Raw genomic sequence first — 19,668 nt, 5'->3', positions numbered from 1 at the left:
AATTACCTTATAGAAAGACCAAAATACCTATGATGCGAATGATCTTATAGCGTGGGTCCCACCAACTCCATTGAAGCCCATGAATATAGTGGGGCCCACTATTTTGCCTGGGTAGGTCCCATGACCACACGAGCCCACACTTAACATTGAATGCCAAGGTCGTCTTTCCACGTATAAGGATATTTTGTTCTTACTGAATGAGTACAAAAATAGAAATGATATTAATCCGGAAGTTACAGAATTGTCAATCTAGAAGATTCTTTTCCAAATATAGCAGAGTAAGACTTCTTTTAGATAAACCTCAAAATTATATCGCCACCCCATAAGAAAAAAGCACGAAAATAAATAAAGGGGTGGAGATATCACTACCCTTATAAAAGGAAGAGAAAAAGATGGAGATTCATGTTGAGAAGGTGAGGATTTTCATTTTCTTCTATTGGGTTTTATTCAGATAGAAGGTGAGGATTTTCATTTTCTCCTATTAGGTTTTATTCAATCAATTCAACTAAGTCTGTCCATTTACCAATTGAGATAGGCTTTTATTCCTTCCTACTGGGTCTGATTCTTTCGTTTTTTCTTATTTTTCATTTGGCTGATTAATACTGAAAAAGGGGAAACATATCAGTTTTGACCATGGAGGCAAAAATAATTTTTTTAGGAGAATTTTATCATCAGAAATGTTTCTTGCAATCCAAATTCCAAACAGAAAGTCCATAGCAAATCCCTTTTTACACACTAAAAAAGATAATTTTGATCCAACCTGGTTCCACTTTTATCTAAAAGGACCTTCAATTTATGATGATAATCAACCTACTAAATTAATCATAATCATATTATTTCCCTCTAAATTTTGAAAATGAAACCCATCACTAATAGTTTCGCATCACTTAGCACTATAGGTTCAGACTTTAGGTTAAATGATTTCACACCACACACCACACTGTTACCTTACATCAGAATTAATTACATGCAGATATGCTTGAATGACTGTCCAGTACTTTTCATTCTAAGCGAGCTTACATGAGTGTAAATCCTATCTCCACCCCTTTTGTTTCTCCATAACCGAAAGCATGCATGAAAATGAAGAGGGTGGAAAAATCGAGAAATAATATGGTAAATGTGTATGTAGATTGGCATTGGTAGTACGACGGAAGTACCACACTTGATATTTGATCCTCCAGCAGCACCTTACAAAGTCTGCTGTTGTTGGTTCAAATATCTAGGGTGGTACTTCTGCCAATACCGATCAAAATGCACATTCACAATATAAATCTCGGAAATATCACTTTCCTTTTATAATTATAATATAAAGACAATTGCCAGCCATTTTGTTGATCCTTTCGCTGCTCTCTTAAAATTCTTTCATTCATTCTAACTAGTTAATTGAAGCTCTAACAAACGAGCCTGATTAAAAGAGAAATGGTAGAAGTCTATGATCTGAACAGAACACAAGTGAACATATTTTTCTGTGATCTGAACAGAACACAAGTGACAAATAAGAGCCCATTTGAATAAGTTATGAATTTCCTAAGTTTTGAAAAAATTGTCGCGCCGGACTTCCGGGAATACGGACGTCCGAGAATTACGGATATCCGATGATCCATCTGTCGCCAAACTTGGTACTCACGGACGTCCGCTATTTTTTCGGACTTCCGCCCCATGCGCGGACCCAGATTTCTTCTAAACGCGATTTTCCACCGTTTTTTTCACTGAAAACGGCCATAACTCATTCGTTTGGGGTTCAATTCGCGCGAGGTCGGATCCGATGGATTCGTATCGGTGAGAGGAATCCATTAAATCCTGTTTCACACTCCGAATTCATATGTATAATTTAAGAAAGAAATCACCAAAGATTCAACGTCGAATCTCCAAAGTTCTAATTTCTGAATTCAGATTCATATATATTGATTTTGAGTTCGTTGGAATTGTAATTCAAAATCGGGTCCAAGAAAACTCAAGATCAACCCAAGGATTCTTATTTCTAATTCATATAAATCGAATTTCTTGCTTCTTTTCTCTTTTCAAACCCTTGTTTTAGGGTTTCTAATATTCCAAATCGTTCATGGTTCGTAAGTCTTACCTTGGTTCGCGGCTTCGACCCAAAAATCGCGATCTCCTTGGTAATGTTCTTCTCTCTCTCTGATTTCTCCTTCTAGGGCTGCACAACTGTTTAGGGTTTGTTTTAGCCACAAAGCAATCTATTTATACGCTTTATTAGAAAGCCCTAACATGAGTTAAGTGTTAACAGACAAAAACACCCCTCTTTATCAAGGGGGGACGAAAATTTAAGTGGGAGGGGGTATTTTGGGTATTTACAATTCATTTCATAATCCTTGCAGAATTTCTTGCATACTTAAAATCAGCTTGTGTGAAATAGCAAGCTTTACAACTTAATACCAAGCCTTACAACATACCAACAAAAGGCAAACCTTACCAAAAGCTTTATGTTATAAAGATGGCCAGAGACAAAAGTTTTTTGTCCCACATCAGTACCTAATATAATCTTTTTTATAAACTACTGAGCTTTATCCCAAGCTTTCATGGTCCTGAACATATCCAAAACACCAAACTTTATTCCACATTACTATATAAAATCATTCCCTCTATACCATCTGCTAAAAAAGGAACTGGCCTTCCAAACTATCAAAGATGGCAAAATACAAGTTTTGTTCCATCTCAGAACGTACGCCATCTTATAGTAAAATTTCAAGCTTTATAACAAGCTTTTATGGTCCCCAAGATATAAAAGAAGTTTTTGTACAACCTCGGTTACCTAGTAGTTTATAGGTGAAGTGGGATGCTTTACCACGAGTTTCATTGCTGTCATGATTGACAAGGTATCAGATTTTAACACCTTTGAAAAAAGGATTTCAATACCTACTATCTACAATCAACTTGTGTAAAATAGAAAGCTTTACAACAAGCATGCATGTTCCTCAATACAGATAATGGTTCTTATTATACTCACCTCACATACAGAGTATTTATCTCTTCCTTCTCTCTCAATTGGAAACAAAGAAAACACAGAAGACGATGTAGAAAAGAATAGATCATGCAAGAATGTCATGCATAATTGACAAACATAGCTTAAGCCAGAGTTACTTGTAGACATTCCCCCCACCATAGCCTAAATAAACTTCTGGTGATCAATTAACCTACAAATGTAAGCAAGGTTAACCTTCCTCAATCTGCAACTGTTATTTGTTGAGCCTCAAATAGAATCGAATCTAAAACTAGTGTCCACTAGACTAATTAAAAGAAAAATGACACCCAAAGTCACTGAAAACAAATGAAGTTCTATGATGTATCTCAATTCTACAAAATTTAACTAATTGACATAATATAAATTAAGTCTCCAAAAGACCTAGATTTTTCTTAAATTACGAAGAATCCTACTTGTCTCCCGGTAGGTGTGTTTAATAAACACGAAAGAACGAAATTCGAAGAACAACCAAAATGACCACCACTCTGCATGGAGCAACCGATGTGGAAGCTTATTCCTTATGTTTTAATGTGGAACATTTGGAATGAGAGAAACAAGAGGATTTTTGAATAAAAGGAGGAGATGGTATCAAAACTCTCTTGATATCAAGCTTATTGAAAAAGCTTGGACAAGAGAGAAGTTTGACATATTTTAAGGTGCAGGGGAAATTCTTACAAATTATTGGCACTTGTTTATAATGGAAAAGGGAAAAAAGAGAGAAAATCATGCCCAAGTAGAAGGCCCCTCTGGTGGGTTGGTTTAACCTAAACTTTGACGGAAGCTCTATCGGCACTCCGGGTAGAGCCGGTATTGGAGGGTTGATTCGAGATGCTAACAGTGTTGTATTGATGTCCTTCTCGGGTCCGATGGTCTTTTGTGATGCTAATGAAGCCGAAGCGAAGGCCCTCTTGTTTGCACTAAGATGGCATGTGAAACACAACTTGGGCCCTCTCATCACTAAAGGTTACTCATTGAATGTGTTAGCTTGGGCCTCTAACAAGTGTAGGGAACCATGGAAACTTGAAAAGCTCACTGTTGTGATTCGGGATTTGATTCGTGATGCTTTGGCATTGCGATTGGGGTGGGAAAGATATAGAGCATGGGGACAACTATTTATAATCTCCTTAATTTGGTGGGTTCACTTTTTTCCACCCATGTACAAGAATGCTAATATAAATAGAAATGATATTACCACACCCTTGATTTAGAACTTATCATTGAATGCCATGGGTATTTCGGTCCTATTACAACGTTAATTTTGTCTATAGTCGTATAAGATATTTTGGTCTTTTCAATGAGTAAAAACATATACATGGGTATTATGGTCACAAATGAGAAAAGCATGAAATACAGGCAAAGATTGTGAACAACTAATTTGGGCGTGGGATTATACCAATACAAGAATCGGTTTGGGCGTTGAAATTCTTCTCTCACAAGCCACTGGTTTCACCTTATTTCTCACGCGTGTGAGTTTTGCTCCTCGCCAGCAACAAGAACCAACAGAATAGTTTTTGCCGTGCTTTATTCCATTATTATATGAAGTGGGTTTCTTCCGCCATAAAGAAGTCTGCCTCTTTCTCTTACGTATCTACAAAGATCCAAAAAGAAGACATATGTTACTGTTTTTGAAATCTCTTGAAATCTTTTGATTCACATCATATTTGCTTGGAGGGCAGCAAGGGCAAGGGCAAGGGCAAGAGCAAGGACAACTCTATCGAGAGTTGATCGGATCATTGAATTGATTTGGGCGTGGGATTCTTATTCGTCAAAAACGACTATTTCAGCCACCGGTTGATAGCCCTGCTAGAAACGGTGGTGAAATCAAGTCGGTGGAATACTTGGTGGATGTCCCTCTCTCATCCATTAGTGCCAAAGAAGGAGATTTTGAAAAGAAAAGCAAAAACCCCCTTTGTTACTTACAGATATTTTGGCTGCAACCACGACTTGGTTGGTGGTTCTTGAGCGAGATACAATTTGGGCATGATTTAAGCAACCCTCTTTCAGGGTCGGTGCAAGTAACTCCTTTGGGGTTTCTGTAAATTCTCACTGGGTTTTGGGCATGGGTACTGCCTCTCTTAAAATCTCACAAGTGGCCTTTGGTGGTTCGACTCACTTTGGTTGTTGATCATCTTGTGGTTTCAGTTTTGATTGGGTTCTCTTACACGATTTCATTGCCGAACTCTTGTTGGGTCCTCTTGGTGGACGACAATCTTTTTTGGCCGAATCCTTCGAGGTTCCATATTGTTGATTATTGGGAGTAGATTGGGTTCGTTCTCGCAACTGGTTTTTCGTACCGGTTTTGGCAACCGGTTCTCGCACCGGTTCTTGTTCGCCGATTACACGGATTCTCACGGTTTCTTGTCTCCGGTTCTTTGGATTCGATTCTCGGATCTGATTCTCGGATTCTTCTTGGATTGGGTACTGCGTTTCGCCAATCAGGTGCACTCTTTCTAATTTTTACTATTATCTAAAAATTACAATGCAAAAGAGTTCTCTTCCGTTTGAGAGGGTCAAACTTCAATCTTTAGGAGGATCTGAGTTTAACTCTTGGAAGCGAAAGACTCAATTCGGTCTAAAATATATGAATTGTTTTACACCGTTTTGAGTACCTTTGCTGAGACGGATGAAGACGTTGATGAATCTCAATGGCTTAGAGATGAGGATTTCTGCAAAAACTACTTGTTGAATTGTCTTTCAGACTGTCTTGCAGAAACTTATAGTAAATATAACACTGCTAAAGCAATTTTGGACAACTTAGATGCTCAATTCAAGAAAGAGGAGGAAATGTCCAAGACCCATCTAGTGGACAAATTCATGGATTTCAAGTTTATAGAAGACAAGGAAATCACTCCTCAAGTTATTGATCTAGAGAATTTGAGATCTAAGTTGCATAATGAGAAAATAGTTATCTGTGATTCGTTTCTTGTGGGTGCAATCATATACAAGTTACCATCTGCATGGCACTCTTTCAAAACCGAGATGTATCAGAAAAAGGTGCAAGTGAGACTGGATGATCTCAAACGATTCATTCGAATCGAAGATGAGAATCGAGCCAAAAATAACTTGGAGATGGTTAGACAGCAACAGTCTGCTGCTAACATGGTAACATATCCCAAGAAATTTCCTCGAAAATCCAAGTCACCTAAAAGTGAACATCCCAAGTTGGAGGCCAAAAAGACTATCTTTCAGAAAAAGAAGGGCAAGTGCCACAACTGTGGGAAATGGGGTCACTTTGCTACAGAGTGTAAACAACCTAAGAAGGCTAAATCTAACACACCAAAAAAGGAAGCTCATATGATGGTGGGCAGTGCTGAGCCTAAAAGTTTTGTTGCCATGTTAGGCAATGGTAAGGCCAGTACTTCTTCAGACTGGTGGTCAGATACAGGGGCCACCTGCCATGTTTGCAACTCGAAGAAACTACTTACGGATGCCGTTGGCATGAAAGAGACCGTTACAGTGGCTAGTGGAGCTGAGGCAGAGGTGACTCACCCTGGGACTACGAACGTGATCCTTTCTTCAGGTAAAATACTAACTTTAAAAAATGTTAAAGTAGTCCTGCTATTCAAAAGAATTTAATTTCTATTAGTCTGTTAGACAATGCTGGCATGTGTTCATCTTTTTTAGGTGATAGAGTAACTTTAATTGTTAGCTCTTATTATTTTGGTTGTGCTTTCTTAATCGATGGTATGTATAGATTGAGTTTAGCAAATGAAACCGTTACTCAGGTTAGGTCCACTTTGATTGATCCTAAGTTGTTACACACTAGATTGGGACATGTGAACTATAGGAAAATGGTCACACTTGCTAAAACTCATAATATACCTTTAGATACATCGATTAGATTTGACAGATGTGAAGTGTGTGCACAAACCAAGATCACTAGAAAACATTTTCGTTCGGTTTCTAGGAGCACACAACTTCTTGAGTTAATACATTCTGACCTCTGTGACTTTAAAAGTTTCACTACTCGAGGTGGTCGGAAGTATTTAATCACTTTTGTAGACGATTTTTCTAGATATTGTCATATTTATCTCCTAAAATCGAAAGATGAAGCTTTTGATAAATTTAAAATTTTCAAGAATCGTGTTGAAAATCAATTGAACTTGAAAATTAAGCGATTTAGGAGTGATAGAGGCGGAGAATACACTTTGATAGAGTTCAAGGAATTCTGTGCCTCTCAGGGCATAATACTTGAAACTATTGCTCCTTACTCACCTCAATCTAATCGCATAGCTGAACGTAAGAAGATGACGTTAACTGAAATGTTAAACTCTATGTTATTGACAGCTGGCATGCCTACTAGCTATTGGGGAGAAGCAGCTTTAACTGCAAATCACATCCAGAATAGAGTACCACACTCTAAGTTGACCTCTACTCCTTATGAGTTATGGCATAAACATCCTTGTAGATATGACACTCTTAAGACTTGGGGCTGTATTGCTTAATAGGGTAGCTCTTTTTTATTCCGCCAAGATTATTTGGGATACCCTTGCCATTACCTATGAGGGAACATCTCAAGTCAAGGATTCTAAAGTAAACTTGTTAAAGAGCAAATATGAAATGTTTAGATTGAATCTATATGAAAACATATCCGAAATGTTTACCCGATTTTCTAAAATTACAAATGAATTGGCTAATCTTGATAAATCTTATCCTAATGATGAGCTTGTGGGTAAGTTGCTTAGGTCACTTCCTCCACATTGGGATCCGAAGGTTACCGCCGTACAAGAATCAAAGGATCTCTCTAAGCTCACTTTGGAGGAGATTTTAGGATCTCTTATCACTCATGAGATGCTCCTCACTAGCCGACAAGAGGAGAAGAAGCCAAAAGAGAAAGAAAAAGATAGTAGGTCCCTAGCACTCAAAGCCTCCAAGGCGGACTCATCATCCTCAAGTGAAGCGGATTGTGATGAAGAGGAAGCGTTGAGAAAATTCAGAAGCTTATGGAGAAAGAAGCACAAGAAAGATAAAAAGAAAAAGAAAGTGACTTAGAGGTTGGAATAAGATGCTACAATTGTAAGAAGACGAGACACAAAAGATCAGAGTGTCCACTTCCCAAGTCATCATCCTCGAAGTACAAAGGAAATAAGAACGATTGGAAGAAGAACAAAGGTATTGTAGCCGCTTGGGATGCATCAAGTGCTTCAAGCAAAAGCTCAAGTGAAAGGGAAACAAATAAAGATGATTTATGCTTCATGACACTCACCCATAAAGATGAGGTAAATTCAAACCCTTCTCATAGTTCATCTAGTAGTGATAGTGGAAGCATGTCTTATGATGAATTACGTAATACTTTGCATTCCCAAATTTCAAAAAATAAAGCTCTTAAGAAATTTATTTCCAAATTAGAAAATGAGCTTGATATGTTGAAAAATGAATCATCTTCTTCCAAATCTCAAGGTCAAGTGCAAATTAAAAATCTTAAACTTGAGATTACAACCCTTAAGGGTTGTTTGGATGAGAAAACTTGCCAAATAGTCAAATTCCAAAATGTGGCAAGCTCTTCCAATTGTTATGAAGATGAGAATAATGAGTTTTTAAAACAAATAACCCATCTTCATAATGAAAATGAAAGCTTAAGATTATGTCTTCATGGATTTTTAAATGGTGATAAAATCATTGACATAATCATGAAGAAGGCTAGTCATAGACCTAAACATGTGTTTTATGATAAGACTAGTTTATCTAACCCTCATGTTAGATGCCATTATTGTAGAATTTATGGTCACTATCAATTCCTATGTGCATCTATGATTAGGGATAGTTGTGGGACCAAGAAAGCTTGGGTTCCCAAAGCCCCCACATGATTCTACTCATATATTTATCTGAGATTAGGGGCTTGCACTTAAATTTGAATATCATTCTATTATGGTTTTTAAAATCTCCTCTTGTGTTGTATTAGTATTCTAAATAGGGGGAGTTATATGTTTGATTTTTTCCTTGAAAAATGAGGTGCTTAAAATTAAAAATTTTATCCCTTTGATTTTTGACCCATCTTTTTGTTGATGAGAAAGGGGGAGAAAAATCTAGAGTAAGAAAAATATGTTCGCTTTTATTGGAAAATCTCTTGTGCTTGTCATCATAAAAAAGGGAGAGACCGTAAGCCCAATGATTCCCACCTTGGCATTCCCATCTTCTTTTGATGATTCCAAACTTAAGTGATTTTATTTCACTAATGTGTTTGTTTGTCTTAGTTGTAGATCATAAATAGTGTGATATCAAGGTTGCTCGGATCAAGTCCAAGAAGCTCTTATTGGACCGTATTCGGAAGGCCAAAGTCATTGGAGATCCAAGAACCAAGAAGACTTGAAGCAATGCAAAGTGAAGATCATTCTTTGAAGTCTTGTTAGATTGTAAAGATCCAATCCTAGTTTAGGTTTTGAGAAGCATAAATGAAGTGATCACACACCCCTAAATGAACTAAATGATTAAGTGTTTGTCCTTGTGGTGTTCCAAGACTTTGGAACCCTCATAACAATCCCAACTATGTATAAAATTGGAAGTCCATGAGACTAAAACAAACTTAAAAACCTGCTGAAATAGGCTTCTCGAAACTCAGAGCTTGGAACTCCGAGACAGTCCTCGGAGCTCTGAGAAATGGTCTAGGGACTATATTCCAATCTCTGTTTGAATTACCGGAACTCCGAGAACACTATGTCGGGAAAAAAATATATCCTTTGGGGTTTTTCACAGAATTACGCTCTGAACAGGAGATTCTATCTAGAAGACTCTCCCATAATAAGAAAAAGATTCTGGATGAAGAATGATGAAGCGTAACGCAAAATAAGGTACACAATCTCCTCTCTTTTCTTGTTGTTGTGGTGGAGTTCTTCTGAATGGTGCTAATTTTGCAATAGTTGTGTCACCATTTTTCATCATGATTTTTGGGTAGAATTTCATTTTTTTATTTATTTTTTATCATGCTCTGGATTATACATGTTGAGGAATGACATCTTCGAAGTCCCTTTTTCTCTAACAACCTGTTGGCATCGCTATTGGGTTTTATGTAACAGAGTAGCCAAAGTTGTTTAGGATTTTTTGCTTTTGAGAGCTATTTAAACGTAATAACTTTTGAGAGCTGTTTAAACGATAAACGATGAGATGAGTTAGTACAATTATCAAAAATGATAGTTCCGATATCAACAACCTTGAAATATTATGGCTGAACTGGGATTTCAATATCCATCTGCTTTTCTTACGTCCCCCACCTGCTGCAAATTAATCGACCACTTCAAAAGGGTTCTATGCTACAATAGACAAAGCCGAGAAGTAAGTGATATTCCAATACGGAAGAAAACAGTCAAGCACCCACAATAGGAAAAGTAAACATCAATGAATCATGTTGGTTTGTTCAAATTCTCAGTGTCTATGTTTTACAGAATGCCATGAAACTAAAAATGATATTCCCAACCATACAAGCCCATGTATATGGTGGTTCCCACAATTTTACAAGTCATGATTTGATGGGAAGGGACATTTTGATCCACCCATGTATAAGAATCTATATATATTATTAGGAGGAAGGTAGGTTTCACTGTTCATGCCTACGTGGAAAGCCTCCCCTTCCCCCTCAAATCTACATGCCAGCTTATTTTCCTACATGACAACCCATTCATAATTTTTCACCAGAAAATCAAAATATGTAAAGAGCATTTATAAAAATTAATTAGGTGAACTTGAGGCCGAATCGTTTCCAATTCTCTCCAAGCATCCTTCGGAGAAATTGGCGTATAAATCCTACATGGCCCTTTCCATACCTCAATCTCCCCACCCTTAATATGGAAATCTGTTGGACTTCACCGTTTCCATTGACGATTCTTCTCCAATTCCGCCGTCTCACTACCATAATTATACATACCGAGCTTGAAAGAACTTACCATTTTCATATAATAAGACAACATGGATGGGTTCCTGTCGTGATGGAGAATGATTGCCAAGACGGGCAGTTAATAGATCGATTTGCCCTCTCCGATTCTACAATGATCCAAAGGTAAAGGTTGGGCGATTTGCTCTTTCTACTCTTCAGTTTCTTTCAACACAATGAAGGCTCCACTAAATCTCGCAACGATCTCCCTTAAACAGGAGATTCTATCTAGAAAACTCTCCAATAATAAGAAAAAGATTCTGGATGATGAATGATGAAGCATAACACAAAATAAGGTACACAATCTCCTCTCTTTTCTTGTCGTTGTGATGGAGTTCTTCTGAATGGTGCTAATTTTGCAATAGTAGTGTAACTTTTTTTCATCCTGATTTTTGGGTAGAATTTCATTTTTTATTAAGTTTTTATCATGCTCTGGATTATACATGTTGAGGAATGACATCTTCGAAGTCCCTTTTTCTCTAACAACCTGTTGGCATCGCTATTGGGTTTTATGTAACAGAATAGCCAAAGTTGTTTAGGATTTTTTGCTTTCTAGTGCTGCCCTCGATTAGGCAGTGGAAATAGTTGGTTAGTTTGTAGGCCTTTTGGACTATACAGTGAAAATGTCTAATGTAAATTAGTTGTTCTTGAGCACATTTTGCTTGGCTAGTATGCAAGCTTTATATCTGTCCAACTCATCTACTTCAAATTTCTTGATAGACCATTGTACATCTGATGTGATTCTTTATAGACAAATGATTTCTTATCCCCTCAATATGAAGTACCTTTTGTAAGCATATTTCGTCAATGCTAAAAAAATGAGAACTTTATTTTATTTCATTGTTAACTCCCATTTCCATTTTTGAAAGGTTCTTTTTGTTGTATATGATAGGCAATGGAAAATGAAAAAAGGGGTGGAGATATCACTACCCTTAGGATTATTATAAAACGACACCTCCTCCTCTTGTTCCACATTAGGGTTAAGAGAGAAGTGAGGAAATATCATTTTTTAAAATTTTAGTTCAATATTGTCAAATATAATTTCGGCTTTTATTTCAACATTTAATTTTAAAAAATTGTCAGTCTTTTTTCCTTAGGGTTTTAGGCACACTGCATTTCCAAATTGCATCCTTTTAGGAAAAATACATTTTAAAACATATTTCTTTAGTCTTTCAGTGCATCGCACAGGGAGTCCCACTAGTTTTCTATATATTTAATGGGTTGGCCAAAACATAACTTAATCATAAGTAGGGCTATCAATGGATCCATTTAGGATCGGATCTATATGTCTCGGTCTCAGGTTTCTTAATAGTACGTCGGATCATTTTCAAACTGCTTTCGTGATCTATTTTGAATCGGGACATCCATCGGAGTGCCCTAAGTCCCACCTAGGTTGTCACTTTGGTTGCACCTAGTTACCTCGTAGAGTAAACAGTGTAAGCAGTCAACAGGGAGGAGATAAGCCCTATGGTTACCTTGTAGATACCTCATAGAATAGTCGTAAGTAGTGGTGAGTGGTGTTTGGTTGTCACCCATGTAGAGCAATGGTGGGGGTTGTCCTGAGAAATCTATCTACCAAAAAAATTACCCGCAGTGTTTTTTGGTTGAATTTTGTTGGGAGTTCCTGGCATACCATGTCTGCAGACAAGCAGGAGACATCCCTAGTAATCTATTAGTTTCACTGTTCACGTGGACAGTCCCCCCATCTGGCGTTTGATCCTACGTGGCATCTTCTTTAGATTTAACGCAAAAAACATAAACACCAAATCTCCTATTATGGCACCTTAAAATCATATTGCTATTATGGATTGTCTCCTACAATATCGGGGTGGCATCCCTTTCTCAACAATCCAACGATTCTCTCTTTACTCAATTAACTTTTTAATATTTACTTCCGAATAATAACTTTCTAATACCGAATAAAGCTCCCTGATTCTCTTTTGGATTGCATTCTCTTGATATAAAGGTCATCTTCAATATATCTTCAAATCTCTCTCTCTAAATCACATCAAGCAATGTTTCCATATTGTATTCTCTCTCCATTGGTGGGCCCAACATTGTTGACCCCACCCATAATTTACAAAATGAAGTATTGTACGGCCTGCCACACCATTGGATGATCCAAACAATCCATTTGATGGGCCATGACGTAAATAGGCTACACCCCAAAATCTCATTTCCATCTGATGATCCTAGCCCTTCCATCGGATGATTCAAGCCCTCCAAACTAAAGAGAAACTGCATATTATGGAAACATCTATAGATTGGAGGGTTCCAATCATCCCATTGAAATGATTTTTGGGGCACAACCTATTTACATTGTAAGCAATCAAATGGATGGTTTGGATCATGTTCGCTCCCAAAACGATTCTATTTCTAAAGAGGTGTTAAGTAGAATACTTAGGCAAAAAAATTAGCTCTCTCTTACTAGTTATTCTCCTAAACACACCTCCCCATGTAGCGTCCATCCTACTTGGCGTTTAGTTTTCCTGAACACACCTCCCCAAATAGAGTTCATCCTAAACACACCTCCCCTTCAGAGGCAAAAAATCAGCTAGCCTTCCCCTTTACTAACCCTTCTCGATATCTTCTTCTCCTAAACGATTTTCTAAGATCTTTGAAAATCGTCCTTAAATGGGAACTTATCATTGAATGTCATGGATATTTTGGTCCTTTTACAAGGTTATTTTTGGCAGTCCACGTATTGTCTATCCACGTAAAGGTAATTCAAACGTCATGACTCCAGCTGTTACCGAATTGTCAATCTAGAAGATTCTTTTTCCAAATAAAGCAAAGTATTAGGATTTTTTTTGCAAAAGCCTCATTATTATATCTCCACCCAATAAGAAGAAATCGTGAAAATGAAAAAAACAGGGTGGAGTTATCACTACCCTTAGGATTATTATAAAAGGACACCTCCTCTTGTTGTTCCACAATAGGGCTGAGAGAGAAGAGAGGCAAGATAGCAGAGATGAGTAAGAAAAAGAGACGGAGTCATCTTAAGAAGGTGAGGGTTTATTCTTTCCTTTCTAGAATTTTTCATCGATTTGGTAGCTATTCAACTAAGTCTGGCCATTTTCCATTTGGGTTTTATTCTCTCAAATTGTGTGTGTGTGTGTTTTTTTTTTTTCCGAGTGTATTCAGTTTTTTAATCTGTTTTTCTCAAGTCTGTCTTCTGATTCTTTCGTTTTACTTTTTATTGGAACTTTCTTTTTCACGTGAATCATCATTTGCATATTTAAGCATGGGGCAACAATACTTCTATTGGGTTAGACAACAAATAACTTACCTCATGAGATTTTGGGAAGAAGTGAAGTTAGAAAAACAGATCACAACAAAGACGACATCGCGGCTGCCTGTTACAAGAGACATCGCGGCTGGCTGACTTTTCGGCAGATTTTGGCTTGTTCATATAAATCTTCTGAGGTGGCCGCTGTCTCATGTAACAGTGCGGCACTAAATGCCGTTCTCTGAAAGTCCCTAGCAAATCTGTTTTTACGCACTTAAAAAGGTAATTCCAACCAGCCTTGTTCCATTTTTATCTGAAAAGACCTTCAATTTATGATGGTATCAAACCTACTAAATTAAGTATAATCATATTATTTCCCTTTAAATTATGAAAAGGAAACCCATCACTAATAGTTTCACATCACATCACGGTGTAGATTCAGACTTTAGCTTAAATTGTTTAACATCACACACCACACAGTTACCTTAATTCAGAATTAATTACATTCAGATATGCTTGAATGGCCACTAGTTAATTGAAGCTCTAACAAACGAGCTTGAGTAAAACTGAAATGTAGAAGTAACCAAAACAAGAAATGAAAAACTGAAATGGTAGAAGTAACCAAAACAAGAAATGAAAATACCGTTGCTTTTCTTGTTTCATTGTGCTTATATGTATGTAAATTGACAGGATTAAGATGTTGAATGGAATGGGTGATATAGGAAAAAGAGGTACGAGTCTAAACTTCTTTGCTCTTTATATGTGGATGGACTATCGATTTCTTTGTTTTTTAATATTATCTGAATTAGGGCTGCAACAGCGTCGGGTTGGGTCTGGTTTTGTAAAACCCTAGCCCAACCCTAGCTGCCATTACCTTAGCCTTGGCCCTGAGCCAGGGCCGAAAATACTCAACCCAATGCCCGCCCTACAGGGTTCAGCCCAACCCTTGCCCGCCCTTATTGGCCCTAATTGGGCCGGGCCGACCATGATTGGACCTAGCCGGGCCGGGCTGGCCCTGCTTGGGTCGGACCTAGCCGGGCAATTTTACATGTTTTCGGTCTGTTTTATCGTAAAAGATCAAAATACTTCCACACAATCTATTATTCTAATTGATATATGATTTTTGGTGATAAATACATAACCAAAACCCAATAGATGGAGAAATGAAAAACAGAAAGGCTCAAGGGTGGGCCGCAGGTAAAGTGTAAACAGGGTCGGGTCGGGGTAAAGTTTAAAGGGGGTCGGGTCGGGCAGGGGTATCAACCCTAAACCCGACCCGACCCGACCCTGAGTCAGGGCCAAAAAAATGTACCCAAACCCACCCTGAGGGTCAGATTTTCCAACCCTGACCCTGTTCGGGCTCAGGGCGGGTCAGGGCTCACAGGGCCAAACTTGCACCCCTAATCTGAATTATAAGAGATATTATATGGTGCTAGAGCGTAGGTGGTTCATCAAAATTTCCGCACTTGGTATTCGATCTAACAGTAGCCTCTTAAAAGTGGGCTAAAAAGTAAAAATTAAGAAGATGGATTTTAACCTAGAGTGAGATCCTACGTAGCAGAATCTGCTAAGCCACACTGGCAGTCTCTCTCCTTATATATTCACAACCTTTTTTGTACTTGGCTCCAATTCCTTAGCTACTTTGTTCTCTCTATGTTCTTTGTAGTTTTCATGGAGGAGATGGGAGGGGAATGTCGTCGGAAGTCTGACCATGTTGGCAAGGAGGCTGAAAAGATGGCGAAGATTCCCGTTGTATTAGATATTAACGTATGGGATTATCCGATTCATGAGATAACCAAGAGAGAAGAAGTGAGGAGGCCAGAGGAAGTGATTAACAGTGGAGATCTTCTTCCAAATTTCATTTTGAAGCCTTCATCAGCTTTAGTTTCCGTTAACAGAAATGATAAGAGCGGTGAGGCATCCGAAGACTCTGCTTCAGCCGTGTCAGCTAAGGTCGATGTTGGTGGGGCCGATATTTCTTTCATGATGGGGCCCACTGCCACCGATACCACCAACCCATTGGCTCTAGAGAACCTTCTGTTGCATGTCGATCTCGACGAGGAACTACGCATGTTATTTCATGTTCGGAAAAGAGGTACGAGTCTAAACTTCTTTGCTCTTTATATGTGGATGGAGTATCGATTTCTTCATTTTTTAATATTATCTGAATTATAAGAGATATTATATGGTGTTGTAGCATAGGCGGTACATCAAAAGTTCTGCACTTGGTATTCGATCCAACAGCGGCCTCTTAAGAAAGTGGGCTGCCTTAGGATCAAATATCCTGGGTGATACCGCCTGCATGTTACTTCATGCTAGGTCACCATATAAAAACTCAATTAATAAAACTTTTAAACAAATGTACAATAATGCTAATGCTAAGAATATTAGGACCTCTTTGGATTCACTGTGCATTAGTCTCTATTTATTGATAAGATTATTTGAATTTAATCTTTCTAGTAAATAATAACATTAATTAGGAGTTCATTAGGTCCTAGTACATTTCTTTAAAAGTTTTATTACCAGCTCTTTGGATTCACTTGAGTTTTTATATGGTGCCCTAGCATGACTGCATGAAGTAACATGCAGGCGGATACCATCCTTGATATTTGATCCTAAGGCAGCCCACTTTTTTAAGAGGCCGCTGTTGGGTCGAATACCATACCAAGTGCGGAACTTTTGATGTACCACCTACGCTCCAGCACGACACGATTTCTGAAAGAGGATTTGCCTGCAAAATCTACTTTTACTATCATCAAATAAAGGCAATTACCTTAACTCAGCCTATCCAAGGTGGGCATTTTCTCAATGCAAATCTTACCTATTCTGAACCTCACGTTTGGAAGGGTCAATCTTAACCCAACCTGCCTCTAAATCTCCCAACCCTAATCCAACCAATCTGACCTGATTTCTGAAATCGAGGAGGGTTGGTTTTGGATTCGCCTACGGCTTAAACTGAAAAAATATAAACAGATGACTTTAAGATTTTAAGAATCGCAGTAAAAAAAAATTAGGTGGACGTAGTTGGATCGAGTTGTCCAAGACCTTAGGCATAACCCAATCGGGTTGTCTTTTACCCACCCAAGCCAAAATCAGCTGGAACCTGTCAATTTGGGTTGAGCCTAATCCAAGTTGCTCTCCCATAGCGACGCTTGAGCCACGGCTAATTCAAGACGGGAAATCTGAAACTCGACCGAACCACAACAAGCTTCCATCTACCCGCAAACTGTTTTTTAACCTACTCACATGGGCTATACCAACCACCATTAAGCTTTTAAAAATATTCACTTGGTATTAAGTAAGCATCTTTGGAATCCAGTTTCCTAATTTGTAAATAAGCATATTTTAATCTAATCTTATTTGCAGATGGGATTTGCGAAACTACTTTGAGAATTGAATCAAACCTTTCCCACCATTGGGTTGTAGATGGTAACGAACAGGAGTCGTTGTCCAACAAGAGGTGGGCTATTGATCGAAACATCTAACAAAGACCTAGTTTCGGAGTTTTTTGACGGGGACGATTCTCGGTGGGAAAATGGTTCGAGCTGGGGAACCATATTGCGCCTAGTTGATGAACAGTTACCTAGATCCGAGATGCTGAACAGTGTAAATCTTGGCTTCGATAATGTCGGTACAGAGAATTCCACAAATTGCACAATTAGTGAGGGGCATTGTGGAAGTGATTATTCTGCTCCCTCTTAATCTCTGCTGATAATAGAAGATTCCAAGTTGTGTATTGTGGATGGCGGAAGTGAAATTAATTTCTAATTTAGTAAGAATTTGGAATTTGGTAACGGCATTTCCACAACAACAGGCGTGGCCATGAATAATCTGGATAACAGTGGCCACTCTTATGGTGTCTCTCATACAGTTTCAATAATCTGAATAATTTCTACCGGCATCTTAACAGTTTCAATAATCATAATTGTGTGAATTACATTCAGTAAACATACACTTTTGGTTAGTCTGGGTCGTTGATCCATTTCTGTTTATATAAATGACAATAGCCTAAAAGTCACATGCAAGTGATAATCCTAGCCATCCAAGCAACTGCCTAGAAAACGACGATTAACCAACATTCTAGTTTCAAGTCAATCCATATGGACACTTAAATACTACAGAGCGTTCCAGATAAGCAGGTTGAATCAATGCAGAGGGACAATCCAACTAATGATTGAAGCTGCTCGAGGGCAGAGGCTGAATCAATTGCTCGAGCTTAGATAAGCTTATCTGCGCTTGAGTGCAGAAACAGGGTGGGACCACATTGTTGGGTGATCCAAACCATTCATTTGGAAGGCCCTATCATAGATAGGATGTACACAAAAAATCAGCTCCACTCGTATCTCCACACATATTGTTTGTCCATAACTAAAAGAGCGAAAATGGGCGGAGTGGTAATATCACGTCCCATAAGAATACAATAAGAGGGCACCTCCACTTCTTCTCTTGTTTGAGATTCGGACTAAGAGAGAGTGGGAGAAAACAAGATGCTGAATGAAAAATAAAAAAGGACAGGGATTTATTAGAGAAAACAAGATGCTGAATGAAAAATAAAAAAGGACAGGGATTTATTAGAGATTCAACAAAGTCTGTCCATTTCGTAGTTTAACTGGGATTCAATCACGCCAGGCAAGCGTTTGCAAATCAGGTCATGCCATTAATTTGTGGCCAAAATATATCTGGTGGGGTTCTTGCCTAACCCCAGCTTACCCAGCAAAAAAAAATAAAAAATAGTAGATTTCTTTTTGACTTGTAAAAGACCAAACTGTCCTTAAATGTGAAAAGATTAAAATTACCTTATAGAAAGACCAAAATACCTATGATGCGAATGATCTTATAGCGTGGGTCCCACCAACTCCATTGAAGCCCATGAATATAGTGGGGCCCACTATTTTGCCTGGGTAGGTCCCATGACCACACGAGCCCACACTTAACATTGAATGCCAAGGTCGTCTTTCCACGTATAAGGATATTTTGTTCTTACTGAATGAGTACAAAAATAGAAATGATATTAATCCGGAAGTTACAGAATTGTCAATCTAGAAGATTCTTTTCCAAATATAGCAGAGTAAGACTTCTTTTAGATAAACCTCAAAATTATATCGCCACCCCATAAGAAAAAAGCACGAAAATAAATAAAGGGGTGGAGATATCACTACCCTTATAAAAGGAAGAGAAAAAGATGGAGATTCATGTTGAGAAGGTGAGGATTTTCATTTTCTTCTATTGGGTTTTATTCAGATAGAAGGTGAGGATTTTCATTTTCTCCTATTAGGTTTTATTCAATCAATTCAACTAAGTCTGTCCATTTACCAATTGAGATAGGCTTTTATTCCTTCCTACTGGGTCTGATTCTTTCGTTTTTTCTTATTTTTCATTTGGCTGATTAATACTGAAAAAGGGGAAACATATCAGTTTTGACCATGGAGGCAAAAATAATTTTTTTAGGAGAATTTTATCATCAGAAATGTTTCTTGCAATCCAAATTCCAAACAGAAAGTCCATAGCAAATCCCTTTTTACACACTAAAAAAGATAATTTTGATCCAACCTGGTTCCACTTTTATCTAAAAGGACCTTCAATTTATGATGA

At 38.0% G+C, this 19,668-nt stretch overlaps 1 protein-coding gene across 1 annotated transcript; it reads left to right on the top strand.

Moving 5' to 3' along the window:
* Positions 1-13,711: 13,711 nt before the first annotated feature.
* Positions 13,712-17,995, top strand: LOC143884574 (uncharacterized). The gene is made up of 3 exons (XM_077388224.1): positions 13,712-13,854; positions 15,743-16,171; positions 17,443-17,995. Exons 2-3 carry the CDS (start codon positions 15,748-15,750, stop codon positions 17,559-17,561), a joined length of 543 nt encoding a protein of 180 aa, XP_077244339.1. The 5' UTR covers positions 13,712-13,854; positions 15,743-15,747; the 3' UTR covers positions 17,562-17,995.
* Positions 17,996-19,668: the final 1,673 nt, after the last annotated feature.

Source organism: Tasmannia lanceolata, unplaced genomic scaffold (genome assembly GCF_043159265.1).
Source record: "Tasmannia lanceolata isolate RefF3 unplaced genomic scaffold, GAP_Taslan_0.1 ptg000002l, whole genome shotgun sequence".
NCBI lineage: Eukaryota > Viridiplantae > Streptophyta > Magnoliopsida > Canellales > Winteraceae > Tasmannia > Tasmannia lanceolata.
This window is presented reverse-complemented; position numbering and strand designations above follow the sequence as displayed.

Bases quoted from the DNA above. Each gene is read 5' to 3' on its own strand.
- LOC143884574 (XM_077388224.1), top strand. From the start codon at position 15,748: ATGGAGGAGATGGGAGGGGAATGTCGTCGGAAGTCTGACCATGTTGGC. The intron at 16,172-17,442 runs GTACGAGTCTAA...TCTTATTTGCAG, and splicing joins ATTTCATGTTCGGAAAAGAG to ATGGGATTTGCGAAACTACT.